Source organism: Phocoena phocoena, chromosome X (assembly GCF_963924675.1).
Source record: "Phocoena phocoena chromosome X, mPhoPho1.1, whole genome shotgun sequence".
In the NCBI taxonomy this organism is placed as follows: Eukaryota; Metazoa; Chordata; class Mammalia; order Artiodactyla; family Phocoenidae; genus Phocoena; species Phocoena phocoena.
This window is the reverse complement of record NC_089240.1, coordinates 39,459,125-39,474,908: the sequence shown is the minus strand read 5'-3', so window position 1 is coordinate 39,474,908 and position 15,784 is coordinate 39,459,125. Positions and strand designations below refer to the sequence as shown.

Genomic DNA, 15,784 nt, shown 5'->3' with positions numbered 1-15,784 from the left:
TGAAAAATCAGATTGTGCAGAACTCTGTATTATTTCTTTTGTATAATGCTTTCCTTTAAATAAGTTACTGTTTTAATTAAAATATCTAATAGATTGTTAAATAATTATCAATACCTATTACCCTGAAGTCACTTTGCTAAGTATTAACCAGTTTCACACAGGAATCCCAAAACCCCTGAGCAGCTACCACATCCTCCCCTCGTTTTACAGATTACAGATAGAAGCTCAGGGATGTTTATAATCTGTTAAAAGTAATGCAGCTGAACCACAGAGATGAGCTGGGGAATAAGCCTAATTTCAAACCCCACAGCATACCTGTCTCAAAGTAAAATTGTACTTTCATTAGGAAAGTATTCACTTGACCTAACATAATTAAACACGAACAATCCTTCGCTCTAGCCCTGAACAACCTTTCAGTTGTTCAGCCCACCTAAATACATCTGTGGAAAACAAGCATTAAGTCCATCCACTCCACATTAAAATGTTTACTATCATCAAAAGGTTAAAATGTTATTGATTATAAGAATATAGTTTTTCTTTGCCTTTGGTATTGAGGGGTGTGGTGTTTGGGGGGTGCTTTTAACTTCCTAAGTGAGTAATGGCCTGGGTCAGCCGCTTGGTACCATAAAAAGGACACATCTTGGGGGGCTACCTTCAATAATTTAACTCACTTATTTCCGATAGGAAAAGCTTTTCAAATGAATTTTAAAAATGCTTTATCCAACGCTCAAGCTCATGTGTGATCATCTCTCTATGTTACTTACCTTTACAATAACATGGCTACAGATCAGGTTTTCATTCAAATATTCTCTAGCTAAAATCGAAGTTAAAGGATAAAGAAAAGAAATGCTGAGTTTGTGTTACTCTTCCAAAGTGTCCATCAATGGCTCACTTTCTACTATAGTTGAGCCTTTTTAAAAAGCAGGAATTTTTCACAAGGCAGAACAAAACGGTAGTACGCTATCAGTTTAGCTGAATGGTCAACTTACTGCTGATTTACATGGAGTCATGTGAACTTTTCCCATTTCCATCTACTCCACTTTTCTCATTGTTTTTAGGATGTTCATAGGCTTATAATTTCTTAGAAGTAAAAATGGTAATACTTCCGATACAGTACAATTACAGTTATTTTGAATACATATATAAATCAAACAGTAATTAACAAGGGGAAAAAAATTACCTTTTGGATAATCTTCCAATAAGAGGTTGAAGTGACCTAATTGACAAAAGAAATCAGACTCCACTTTTCCTTCAGCTTTTAAGATTAGAGATTCGTAGCAGCGAACAGCCTAGAAATAAAAAATACAAACATTTAAAAAAAAGACAAAACCCTAAAATACATTTCCTTCCTGAGATAATGCATATAATCCTCCATTCAATCACCCAAGAAATCAATATATTTTACTTCTACCTCAGATATAGTCAATGCAGCATTCTTCTAAAATACCTATTTATTAAAAGAACCACTAATTATGGCATAAGTGCTTTTCCTACTTATAAAATGGAAATACTTGCCAAATAAGATAATGTAGGAACACTCTGATAACTTTATTCATTAGCTGTAAATCTAAATTTTTACTGTGGTCCATGTTGACATAAACAAATATATTAATCTTTTCCACAAATGGTAAGAACTCTATTGAATCACATGAGAATTCACAGAATCTCCAGAGTAATAATAACTACCATTTATACTGAAGAGCTACTTTTTACCAACACCTCTACCCACTTAAACTACCATAAACTGTCTTTCAATTACCTTCTTATGATACACGTCATACCCACCAACTCTAACTCTATTCCTAATTTTACCCCCATTCCAATACATGCATATGCACTCACTCTCGGTTGGTTCCCTGAAGAAAAAAAATAACAGTATTTTAAGGATATCATTCTTTTTTTGTAATCCTAGAAGAGTGTAGAGGGGAAAAAATGAATGATGGAAAGAAGGATTCTGGAGTCTGACAAATTCCAGTCATCATTAGCTACAGGAGATCCTGGGGAACCTATCGTCTCTGATTCTCAGTTTTAATAACACTCAAAGGGCTGATTAAAGGATTAAAACTAGAAAACTTCTCTAAGGGTTTATCACAGTGCTTAGCACTCCATAGGTACTTAAATAATTGTTTCTCTACCTTCTACTTAGGTTAAGATAAAAAGCTCCAACTCTTCCAGGATTGTTTCAAGCACCCCAATAATTTTGTCAAAATTTCCCTAACAATCTACACTACAATGTTGTTTATGTGTTATTGTGTGCTGGAGTCACTGAAGAAAAAAATGTGTATGATTTCTCAAATGTCTGAGTACACTCTCAGGTTTGGTGTCCACAAAAAAAGTTTCCATTATCAAAAAATCCTTTCACCACCGCTTCAAGAGCTTTTGATGGGATAAGAAAGTGTGATGTGGAGCATGGTACCCACTTAAAATGCCTTGATTTTTCCTCTCCTGTAAAATATAAAGCCTTTTGATGAAGAGTTTCAAAATTTTAAATTTACCTATCCAAAGCACATACATAAATACTTATCAAGTTTGGAGAAGCCATCCTAAACAAGGCGAATTTTGGGATGATTTTACCATCCTTAAAGTCTAACATTTATTAAAAGGGACTGTCTTCAGTTCTTATTCCACTCTTAGCTATCTAAATGTACATATATACCAAATCACAATCACTGAAAACTTATCATTCTGCTTCCTTATAATTAAAAGAGCCTGAATGCTACACTGACATCTCAGAAATTACTATAATTTGGAGGCATGAAATTTCAAGATCCTCTTTATTTAAGTCATACATAATCCTATCTGGCAGATGGTTAGAGTACAAAAATATAATTTATTTCAGTGCTTTTTAATAGCAGTGAAATTCATAAAATTATTGGGCTACAGTATGACAATTATTAATTTTTACACTAAATAAAATGACTTTTTAAAGCTAATAATGGCATTGTAAATAAAGCTAGTTATTGTCTTAGTTTTTTAAACTCTTAAGTTAGATATTTAGAAACTTTTGCTACTCCTCTCTGATAATTTCTCATGGCTGATTAGCACTACATTTACAAGCAAATATAGTTTCATGGTGAAAAAGATTTCAAGATACAAACACGAATAAATTTTCTTTAATAATCTAAGTAAAAAGATGGCAACATCCTATACTTCCTCTTATCACCAAACATTGATGCCACTACCACGATCATCTATTACCTATCTTCCATATTCCATTAAAAAAAGGAATACATCTAAAGTGAGTACTATACACAACTCTGATCACCGCGAAACACAACACCAGGCAAAAATCAGAACGGACACTCAGACTCAATCAACAGAGTCATAGTAATTTCCAACAAAGCCAGCACGTACCTAAACCTACCAACTATGTTAGTGGTCAAAAATGACGCTGACAGAGCCAAATACCAAACAAAATGAAGATGAGCAAAAAGGCAGAATAAACGTTCCAAGCACCTTGTGTCACCATTTCATGGTGAAACTTCATGAATTTATTTGAAGTGTTTGAGGTAAGCACTGATATTAGATACAGGCAAATACTAACAATTTTTTAAAAGCATTTAAAGGAAAATAAATAAATGGGGCAATTTTCCAATACTACTAACTCATAAAATAAGCTAGAATGAAACAGTGTTTTTATAGTAATGAGCTTCATTAAAAGGCTAGTTTTAAACATAGACGATATGTAGTTAGTTTAGATTTAGAACAAAGTTCAGGCAAACTTCTATAAAGCAAAACTATTTCTTGTTAAAAGGGTTACTTTTTTTTTAAACATCTTTATTGGAGTATAATTGCTTTACATGGTGTTAGTTTCTGCTGTATAACAAAGTGAATCAGCTATACATAAACATATATCCCTTTACCTCCTCCCTCTTGCGTCTCCCTCCCACCCTCTCTATCCCACTCCTCTGGGTGAACACAAAGCACTGAGCTGATCTCCCTGTGCCATGTGGCTGCTTCCCACTAGCTATCTATTTTACATTTGGTAGTGTATATGTGTCCATGCCACTCTCTCACTTCATCCCAGCTTACCCCCTTCCCCTTCCCCACGTCCTCAAGTCCATTCTCTACGTCTGCATCTTTATTCCTGTCCTGCCCATAGGTTCTTCAGAACCTTCTTTTTTTGGTTTGTTTTTTAAGATTCCATATATATGTGTTAGCATACGGTATTTGTTTTTCTCTTTCTGACTTACTTCACTCTGTATGACCGTCTCTAGGTCCATCCGCCTCACTCCAAATAACTCAATTTCCTTTCTTTTTATGGCTGAGTAATATTCCATTGTATATATGTGCCACATCTTCTTTATCCATTCATCTGTTGATGGACACGTAGGTTGCTTCCATGTTCTGGCTATTGTAAATAGAGCTGCAATAAACATTGTGGTACATGACTTTTTTTTTTAATTTTTTAATTTATTTTTGTCTGTGTTGGGTCTTCGTTGCTGCACACAGGCTTTCTCTAGTTGCGGCAAGCAGGGGCTACTCTTCGACGCGGTGCGCAGGCTTCTCATTGCGGCGGCTTCTCTTGTTGTGGATCACGGGCTCTAGGCGCACGGGCTTAGCTGCTCCGTGGCATGTGGGATCTTCCGGGACCAGGGATCGAACCAGTGTCCCCTGCATTGGCAGGCAGATTCTTATCCACTGCACCACCAGGGAAGCCCTACATGACTCTTTTTGAATTATGGTTTTCTCAGGGTATATGCCCTGTAGTGGGATTGCTAGGTCATATGGCAGTTCCATTTTTAGTTTTTTAAGGAACCACCATACTGTTCTCCATAGTGGCTGTATCAATTTAACATTCTAAAAGGGTTACTTTTATATTCTTGCTTTTATTTTTTTCATTTTAAATGTGCACAAATAAAATCATCCCCATATAGGATAAGTATGGTTTTGTACACATATGCAGAGAAAAACAACTAGAATATAAAACAAATGAAAAAAATAGAAAGTCTATAGTCCAGCCATACGGAAACTTTTTATTTTGTTCATTTTACAATTTTTCATAATTAAACTTAAAAATTATTATGCTTTCCTCCAGGATTCATACTACCTTTAGTGTAAGGGTAGTCAGAAATGTGAATGAAAATCATTTGTACTAGATCATCATCATTCAACAGAGCACGTTCTGCAATGACAAAAATGTTCTATAATCTGTGCTGCCCAATATACTAGACATATGTGGCTACTGAGCACTTGAAACATGGCTAGTGCAAGACAACTGAATTTTTAAATTGTTTCATTAAATTTGTGTTTAAATTTATACAGACATATGGCAAATGAACAGTGTAGACTAGGTAATTTTTAAAGCTTAAAAACAATGAATATTCAACCCATATGCTAAATACTAAGAAAGCAAAATTTCTTATTTTTATAAATGAAAAACCTATAAAAATAATGGTATATCTTGCACTGGGGATGAGCAACACCTTCCACAAAAATCACTTTAAAATCCTATAGTAGTTTATAGTTAGTGGTTTACACATCCATAATCGTTACCACCTACTTCCAAAAAAAAAAAAAAAAAAAAAAAATTGAGAAGGGAAATAAACAGTTAATCATTAAATACTAGAATCAAAGGAGAGTAAAGGTTCTCCCAGCTACATAGAGAGACTGGATGTCTTCCTCCCATTACAGTACCATTTTCCACAATGTTCAATATAATTTGTGCTCGGTAGCTGCTTTGTTTTTATTATTTGAAAAAACAGTTATCTCAGAATAGTAATATTATCATTACCCGCTATTTCTAAACCTTGACAGATTACCGCTCATAAACACAGACATGTAAATAATTTGGTTTTTTTATGTTAAGCATTAAAGTCTTTTATGAGAAACTTGGTCAATCCCTAGCTAAAATATGAGTTGTTACTATTTTAGAATTGTTAAGTATAGGCAACATCTAAACAAATGTGGGTTTTTTTCCAATTTGAAAGATTAGCTGAAGTAGTTGGGTGACATACAAATGGTAGCGAAAACTAATGTAGATTTAAATACCCCAAATGGTTTCCTTTTTTTCTCTTTCTTTCTTTGTAATGCCTGCCATCAATGCCCAAAGCCAGAATCTCAACACAGTCCTAGCTTGGTGGCTCCCACTCTGAAGCCCTTCCTCTTCTATCAGATTCCCAGATGCTTACTGCCTCCCTCACCTGTAAGCTCCGTCAGGGGAAGAGCTATATCCCAGCCCATGATCACACGATAGGGGCTTAATATACATTTCTTGAATTAATGAAGCAATGTCATGTTATTATTTTAGGTTCTCGAATAACCCTCTCTTCTTTGTCCTAAACTTCCATTTCTTAGGAGCTGCAAGTCAGGATGCTAAGGATTAATCTTATTCGTTATTTAAACTCATTTCCATTATTTTAAATGAACCAAACTTTTAGGTTGAATATAATCAAAGCAAGCATGCAGTCCTGCCCATAATTCCTAAATCCTGCCCATAATTCCTAAAAACAGCCACAGACATAAAAGATGGTTTAGCAGCTGACTACTTACAAAAGATTAGGGATTGAAGCAGACTACAGGTCAACATGTCATCCATGAAATAGGGCTACTAAAAATGTATTCACGGTCCAAATTAATGAAGCATATTACACAAATCAACACCAATAATCAGCTCACCAAGGTCTGCTCTGACCAGATCTCCAAAATTATCTTTAGTTCTGAGTGCCACATTTTAACAGGTGGTAACATAAAAAAGGTTACTAGTTTGGTGAAAGATGGAAAAACTGTAATGTGAAAATGATTTTAACTGAGTTTAGTTGAGGAAAATCATCAGGGATGCTTTAGCTTTACTCAAATAGTTAAGAAGCTGTCACTTAGGAGAGATTAATTGCACTTTGGGTAGTTCCAATGAATGGGTATAATTTACAAACCAGTTTAATTCAGTGCAATCAGAAAGGAGAAAAACTTAAATATGCCAAAAATTAAATGGGCCGTCTTTCTTTGGCTCATATCAAAGAATTAAAGCATAAACTACTAAGGTATCTTAGTGGGGGGTAAAAAGGAGAGTTCTTACTTTGGATACAATTCTGAGCTGCATTTTTTAAAGATTCCTTGAGCTTCTCGGATATAAGCACACAATGTGTAATATTATATAGAATACATAACCACACACAAACACACATGTGTATATGTGAATGCATATCTCCTGACTTGATTCCATTACATTTTATTCACTTTGAATTTCCAGAATTTCTAAATAAATATACTATCTTGACCTCCTCCCTCAAAACCATAAAAATGTCTGCATCATTAAAGCTGATATCCTTCCCAGAAATATGCCTAAATCAGAATTCTTCCCCTTTCCAGGCACTCGCAATGCCTTTGCCTGTTTTTAAAATACCTTAGGAATCTGAAAGGGTTGAAAGTACCTGAGTCTAAACCATTTTTTGAAATTTCAACACGCCATTTTTTTAATGAAGGGTTACACACTTAAAATAATATTATTGATTCTTAATGACATCCATTCCTGAACTTATATATCAGACTTCCCGTTCTTCTCTTTTTAATTTCATTTACTATTTTTGAAAAGTTAAACTTTACACATCACCAATTCTAAAGGGTGTGTAGTGAAGTCTCTCCCCCAATACTAACCCCAGCCACCCAGTCCCCTTTCCCAGATGCAACAAAAGTTAAAAATTCTTACTATATTCAAGATTATTTTGTGCAGACTCAAGCACATATATTTTTCCCACCTTAGTACTAATATTTACATATTTATATAAACACTTTTCTGTAACTTGCTTCAGATTATAGGAGTCCCTGATATCCTTTCTCCTCTTCTTCTCTGTTCATAGAACCCCCAAATTTAATTAGACATATGCTGACACAGAATAAACACTGGGATCCCCAGCCATCCTTGTGGGTGTGGCCTGGTGATTAAGTTCTGGCCAATGGGATATAAGGAAAGGACATGCTCTGCTTCAACCCCTCCTCCCCCTAGCTGAAAATCAGCCAGATGGTAGAAGTCACAAGCTGGGGATGGAGAGTAGGAAAACAGAGCCCAAGTTCCTGGAACAGTAGAGTTCCAGAGCAGCCCAGAACTGATTGCCTCTGAGAATTCTTATTAAGAAATAAATGAGTATGCAGCCCTCTTTCCTCATTTAAATCAAACAAACAAACAAAAAAGCAGCCTAATGAAATAATCATTAATACATACCAACAGGATAAAGGGAAATATTAAAAAATCTAATTAACTGTCACCCATACGTAACATTTTAGAGAAGATACAAGAACTTATACATCTGTTACTCTACCCTATCTCCCTCACTCCACTTTTCAACTAATATACATCTTTTGCATCACAACAAAGTCAGTTAACAAAATTTAAGCATATCAGCATGGATCCTGGATTTCTCAGCCTCTCTGGACTCTGCATTCAGTGGATATGCTGGATGCTAACGAGTAAATCAGCATCATTCAAGAAACTAGCACCTTAAGTACCATTCTTTTCAAATAAACTATTGAAATGCTTTGCTATTGCAAAACATCCTCACAGAACTACACTACTGAAATCAAACTAGATAATTTCGTAATTCAAGTGCTGACAGCTAATATCTGAGCTCTTGATGCGTACCAGGCACTATTCTAAGCACTTCACATATACTTATTCATTTAATCCTCACAATTACTCTATGAGATAGGGAGACCCTACTTCACAGATAAGAAAACTGAGGCATAGACAATGTAAATCCTGTGTTCAAGGTCACAGAGCTACTAACTAGCAGGGGTGGCTTCAAACAGTATGGCTGCAGAGCCTCTGAGCAGCAAGGTGTGCAACTCAGGCCATGCCTAGGGACTTAAAGTCATTTGCAAGAAAGAGGACCTCCATAAGCAGCTCTTCCTCTTAAGCTCCAACACACAGCTCCTTCCACAACTCTACCTCTACACCAAACACAAAAGCAACACATAAATAAGGCCGCCAGTTCCTGTTCCCACCATCCCACAAGGAAGATTTAGCCTAAGTTCTTTACCATGTTTTCTCATCTAGTTTTATTTTAAATCATATAAAAAGCAATCATCATTATCCCCTCCCCCGCAAAAAGACACACACATTAAAAAAAAAAATCAACAGCAAAACAAAAACAAAAAATCAAATTCCCATATTCAAAAGCCACCTGTGGCAGAAAAACACTACCGCCCATATATATAAATGATAATATACCAGTTCAAACAAAATGTGGTGTATTATCTGGAAAATGTTAAATGGTTTCACCCTATTTCTTTGTATCTTCTGAATCTCCTTAGTTCACCTAGTGTTATTATTTTCTCTCTTTAGTATAACTGGCACAGAATGCCAAATACAGCTGCAACAAAGCAAACTAGGCTGTACTGTCTCAACCACCAGCAAGTTGCTAGTTTACTACTAACTCTAAAACCTTTATTGCTGATGCATGCAGCCAAATGAACTAGTGAATCCTATCTACACATGCACGTATACACGCTCAGGACCAACATGAAATTTTTATTTTATTTTATTGATTGATTTTTGGCCATGGCACGCGGCTTGCAGGATATCTTAGTTCCCCAACCAAGGATCGAGCCCATGCCCCCTGCAGTGGAGGCTCAGAGTCCTAACCACTGGACCACCAGGGAATTCCCCCAACATGAAATTTTTAGAAAGCTGTTGTGTCAAAACAGCCAAGTTATTTTCCAAATATTTTTTTCTGTATCATGCTAAATGTAACAATGCGCAGTTATACTAAAGTACATTATTTATAAACATGTGAATTGAGTCTTGGATAACCTTTAAAAGAATAATATACATTTCAAATTTGGAGGCAAGGAGAGTATGAGATAAAATTTCAGCAGAATGACCTCTGTGAATAAAGCCCAGAATAATCCTGTGATTTCCCATATAAAGCAGTAGGCTTTACTTCCCATCTTTTTTCCTTCATTTGCTTGCTACTCCAGTCTTTTATTTGTCTAGAAGTAGACAGACAATCTTACAAGCAATCATTCTCCCCATCACTTCAGCTGTACACATTTAATTCAGAGTTCCCAAAATACACAGAAAGAAAGCCGTCTATCAATACAACAAGATTATGTAGACCAAATCTTGATCAAGTTTGTAAAATATTATGCCTGCTATAACATGGATGCTTGCTTTAATATCTTTATCAGCAAATTATGCATTCATTTGCCTTAAACACATTTCTAAAATGATAAATGTACAAAAAAGGAGTAAGCACTTCACTGTGGGGGGAGGGGGGGAGCGGGACATCACATTTATGACCATGAGCTTCATGAAAATAATCTACTTTGAATTCTACAACTTCTAATGCATAGTAGGCAATTAGAATGTATTTATTAAATAAATGAACGATCCTAAAACTAGGAAAACTGCAATACAGTAAAGGCCTCTCCCCCAAAGGTAGTGCTTTTAAAAAAAAAAAAAGTTTTAATCGATCTGAATATACTCTTCCAGACTTTTCTCTATGCAGAGTCGGCCCTCCATACCCATGGATACAGAACTTGCTGATATAAGGGCCAACTGTACTACGCCATTTTATATAAAGGAATTGAGCATCTGTGGATTTTGGTATCCGTAGGGGTCCTGGAACCAATCCCCCTTGGATATCGAGGGGCGACTATATAAACAAATAGTACAAATCTTTGTATGCAGTTTATAAACTATTTCCTTCATTCTATATATCATTAACTGCTTACCGCATCAAAGTATACAGATCTACATCAAAATAACATCTGCAAATCATTTTAATAATGGTTAAACCATAATTAGTTTCTACTGAAGAGTATCTGGTTGTTCACCAAGTTTTTACTATTACTATTACCCAATGAACATAATTTGGCCAATTTATATTTCTTCAACGTAACTTCCTCACAGTTGAATGGGAGGCACAATTTAAGCTTTTGACAGTCCCACTAGCAAAAATGAACCAATATAATGTTCCACCAGCAGTGATCTTTTTCAGTTCTTTAATTACTTTTCGCCAAATATTTATTGGCTAAAGTTACTACTTCTTCCATGAACTATCAACCTGTTAATTGACTGTACCTTAAGTGCCTTCAATAGTTTCTCCCAGTAATTAGTACAAACTATCATCCTTCCATGTGTGCCATAAAATGAAAAGAATTAGGAAGTACTCCCTCTTCAGGCAACCTGGACAACCACTCTGCTGAAAACTGAAAATACTAGACAAAACATGGTGGCAACATGGTGGCAGTGGGACTTACACAAGGTTCTTACTATGAACTTGACCAAATGAGAAAGTCAGGAAGACTGGGCTGAGGAAGGGGGAGACTTAAAAGAGGCAGAGGTAGAGAGAGTAGAGGTAGAGTGAAGCAACTTTTGCACTGAGGACATTTTGAAAGTCTGTGTAAACCTGAGTGATGGGTTTAGAGGTCTCATTTAGGGATAGAACACAAAGCCTAGGGGCTACCCAAGAAGAGCAGTCAAATAAGACACCCCTCCACATAACACTGAGACATCAATGGGCTAGACCTTCAACCTCAATGTAACTAAAAATATGATAATAAAACAATTTTTTAAATTGTATTTTAAAACTGGTCTTGAAGGACAAGGAAAATTGCTTGTCCTTCAAGACCAGTTTGAATTAACCAAAAGTCTGAATTCACTTGACCTGGGTAAAACAAACTTCAGGCAAGAATTTATTATTAGTCCTCAACTAATAGCAATCCAAAGTAAAGGCCAAACTGAAGCATATTACTATCACATTCGTGGCCTAAAAGAATTTCTACAGCTCCCAGGAAAATAAATTCTTCATATTCAGAAAGTCACTACATATAGAGAGGGGGAAAAAAAAGCCAAGCAAAGGAGATGATCAATATGTAGATATGTTAAAATGAGTATTGTTTAATGCAATTAATCACAATAAATATAAATGGAATAAGTATGCTAGGTAAGAAAAAAGGCTATCAATAGATTTTTAAGCCCAGATTTATACAATTTACTAGACACATCTAAAATATAAAAAAAGATTCAGAAATACTACACAAGTATAACCAAAAGAAAGTTGGCACGGTACCAGTTACCATAAAATACAATAAAGATTCAGAAATAAAGAGAACTGGTGCATTAATACAAATATTTAGTAACCGAATAAGGAGCTCAGAAACACACCTTCATATGTATGGAAACGTGCACAAAAATGGGCAAACTATAACCTAACCAAATAAAGGTGGCGAGCCAATACGTTATTTCTAACGGGAAAAAGAAGGAAAAAAAGCGAACACTAGACTCCTACATCTACACATACAAAAACCTATTTCAAATGGATTAAAGACCTAAATAAAAGGCAAAATTTAAGAAGAAAAGCATAGCAAAATGTTTTGGACAAAAGGATAGGGTAGGAATTCTTTAAAAATAGATCAAAAAAATGCAAGTCATGGGGGGAAAAGGTTAATTCAACTACATCAATGTTTGGGACTTCAGGTTTATCAAAACAGAACAAATCTGACAAATATAAAGGCAAGTCACAAACTGGGAAAATATACCTTCAGCACAAATAGTAACAAACTGTTCATATTTAGAATACACAAAACTCCAAAGAATCAGTAAGAAAAAACACTCAATGTAAAAAAAATACTGGGGGAAACTTGATCTGCCACTATGATCCACAAAATTAAAGAATGAGCAATAAAACAAAACACAACTGGGCTTCCCTGGTGGCACAGTGGTTGAGAATCTGCCTGCCAATACAGGGGACACAGGTTTGAGCCCTGGTCTGGGAAGATCCCACATGCCGCGGAGCAACTAGGCCCGTGAGCCACAACTACTGAGCCTGCGCGTCTGGAGCCTGTGCTCCGCAACAAGAGAGGCCGCGATAGTGAGAGGCCCGCGCACCGTGATGAAGAGTGGCCCCCGCTTGCCACAACTGGAGAAAGCCCTCGCACAGAAACGAAGACCCAACACAGCCATAAATAAATAAATAAATAAAAACCACAACCAAATTATTTGCTGATTAATAAAGATCAAGGGGCAAACAGGCACATTACCCACTCCTTAGGTAAGTCATAAGGGCTTATGTCTACTAAACCACTAGAAGATAACCCTGCTCTATCCTATCATAAGTATAAATTTTTCCAATGACTCGAAAGGCTTTTTGACTCAGGAATTGAAAGAGTAAAACTAATAAAAGGTTAAGCAAATTCAAGTATTTTCCATAATTAGTGGCTCTTTTAACAATCTGCTCCACTAAAAAGTTCATCTGAAAAACCAATCCTGAAAGAATATTTTACCAAAAAATCTGAACTTAAAAGAAAGCTGTCTTAACACTAAATACTCACTTAAAATAGTTTCATATAAAATATGAAAACTGTCCAAAATACTATTTCAATTTAGTTTAAGTCTCTAATAAGCTCATATTCAAATTTCTATTTTAAATCAGTGAAATAAATACCAGCCCACTTATCTCGGGAGAAACCTAAAATCTAGCTTCTCCACACAAGACACACACTTGAATTACTGGAATGACACAGTTCTTGACATCTCAATCTTCCATTCTATACAGAATTTTGAGATTTAATTTCTTAAGTCTTTGAATTTCTGCTTCCCACCAAGATGCAGTGAAACAGACCAAATTTATTCCTGAATGACATGACTAAAAAACCAGAGATGGGGCTTCCCTGGTGGCGCAGTGGTTGAGAGTCCGCCTGCCGATGCAGGGGACACGGGTTCGTGCCCTGGTCTGGGAAGATCCCACATTCCGCGGAGCGGCTGGGCCCGTGAGCCATGGCCGCTGAGCCTGCACGTCTGGAGCCTGTGCTCAGCAACGGGAGCGGCCACAACAGTGAGAGGCCCGCGTACCAAAAAAAAAAACCAGAAACTGTATGAAACAAAGGTTTTCACACACTGAATATCAGAGAACACATGGCAATAATCCTTGAGAAGGGAAAACAAAGGATGTGAGCCCTATAATTATCCCAAGCGTACTGCTTTTCAGGCTGCAGTACAGCTATGGGAAATTTTCTTGCCCAAATCAATGTAAGCTAGAATAACGTGGAACAACATCTTTATAGATACTGAAAGGAAAATAAATGTGTCAACCTACAATTCTATACTCAGTATAAATATCTTTCAAAAAAAGAAGATGAAAGTACACTTCTTCAGATATACAAAAGCTGAAAGAATTCAACACCAGCAGACCTACCTATAGTCTAAGAAATGTTTTCTTTTCATTCTCAGGTGGAAGTAAAATTATACCAGAAATAAACCTTTACACAGAATGCAGAATGAAGACCACCAGAAATGATAGCTGCATAAGTAACTATAAGACATTTTTCTTATTTTTTTAAACGTCTCCTTAAAACACAACTGACCCCAAAATCTACTGGGGGGATAAAAAACACTCCTAGAAGTAGTAAGTGAGTTCAACAAGGTCACGGGACACAAGAGCAACATACAGAAAATAAACTGTATTTCTATACACTAACAATGAATAATTGGAAACAAAAATTTTAAAATACCATTTATAATAGCTCCAGAAACATGATAATATGTAGGTATAATTCTAACAAAGTATGGGCAGCAGAATCTGTATGCTGAAAAATACTGACCAAAAAAACTCAAATAAGGCCCAAATAAGCGCAGAGAGATACCAAGTTCATGAACTGGATGATTCAGTAAGATGAGAACTAAAATCCTAGCAGTATTTTTTGTAGATACAGATGGGCTGATCATAAAATTCATACATAAAAGTAAAGAAACTAGAATAACCAAAACAATTTTGGAAAAGAACAAAGTTGGAAGACTCACATGACCCAATTTTAAGAGCTACTATAAAGCTACAGAAATCAATTAACACAACATACCACTACATACCTATTTAAATGGCTATTTTCCCCAACTTTATTGAGATATAATTAACATACAACATTGTGTGAGTTTAAGGTATACAACATGATATAGGTATACACTGTGAAATGATTACCACAATAAGATAAGGTAGCATATCCATCACCTCACATTGTCACTTTTTTCCCCCCCTTTGGTGGTAATATTTAAGATCTACTCTCCAAGCAACTTTCAAGTATACAATACAGTATTATTAACTGTACTGCTACACATTAGTTCTCATCTTATAACTGGAAGTTTGTACCTTTTGACCAACAACCCCCCCGGCAAACACCAATTTACACTCTGCTTCTGAGTTTGACTTTTTTAGATTCCACATATAGTGAGATCATACAGTATTTGTCCTTCTCTGCCTGACTTTATTCACTTAGCATAATGCCCTCAAAGTTCATGAATTTTTTTGAGATAAAGTTGCTGTACAGTATTACATGTTACAGGTGTACAGCACAGTGATTCAGAACTTTTATGGTTATACTCCATTTATAGTTATCATAAAATATTGGTTAAATTCCCTATGTTGTACAAAATATCCTTGAAGCTTATTTATTTAAAGTTCATGAAAATTTTAAAGTGTGACAATACCATGTGTTAATGAGGATGCAGAACAGCTGGTAAAAATGTAAAATGGTACAGTCACTCTAGAACACAGTTCGACAATTAAGTATGAAGTTAAACATACATTTATCACAGGACCCAATGATCCCACTCCTAGGTGTTTACCCTAGAGAAGTAAAAACTTATGTTCATACCAAAACCTGTACACAATGTTTATAGTGGCTTTATTCATTATCAATGAAAATGAAACAATTACAATATTCTTCAACAGGTAAATGGATAAACTGTGGTACATCTACACAATATTTAGCAATATAAAAGAATGAACTATTGATATAGCATCGATGAACCTCAAAGGTATTATGCTGAGTAAAAGAAGCCAGTCTCAAAAGA

General features: G+C 35.7%; 1 protein-coding gene across 8 annotated transcripts in view; it reads right to left on the bottom strand.

The window, feature by feature from the left end:
* The window catches only part of KDM6A (lysine demethylase 6A), a 206,337-nt gene that overhangs the window by 133,232 nt on the left and 57,321 nt on the right, over positions 1 to 15,784 (bottom strand). For all 8 annotated transcript variants that reach the window (XM_065901133.1, XM_065901140.1, XM_065901134.1 and 5 more), the window contains exon 3: positions 1,181 to 1,289. In XM_065901133.1, coding sequence (XP_065757205.1) covers positions 1,181 to 1,289 — 109 coding nt within the window. The remainder of the gene's footprint in view (positions 1 to 1,180; positions 1,290 to 15,784) is intronic.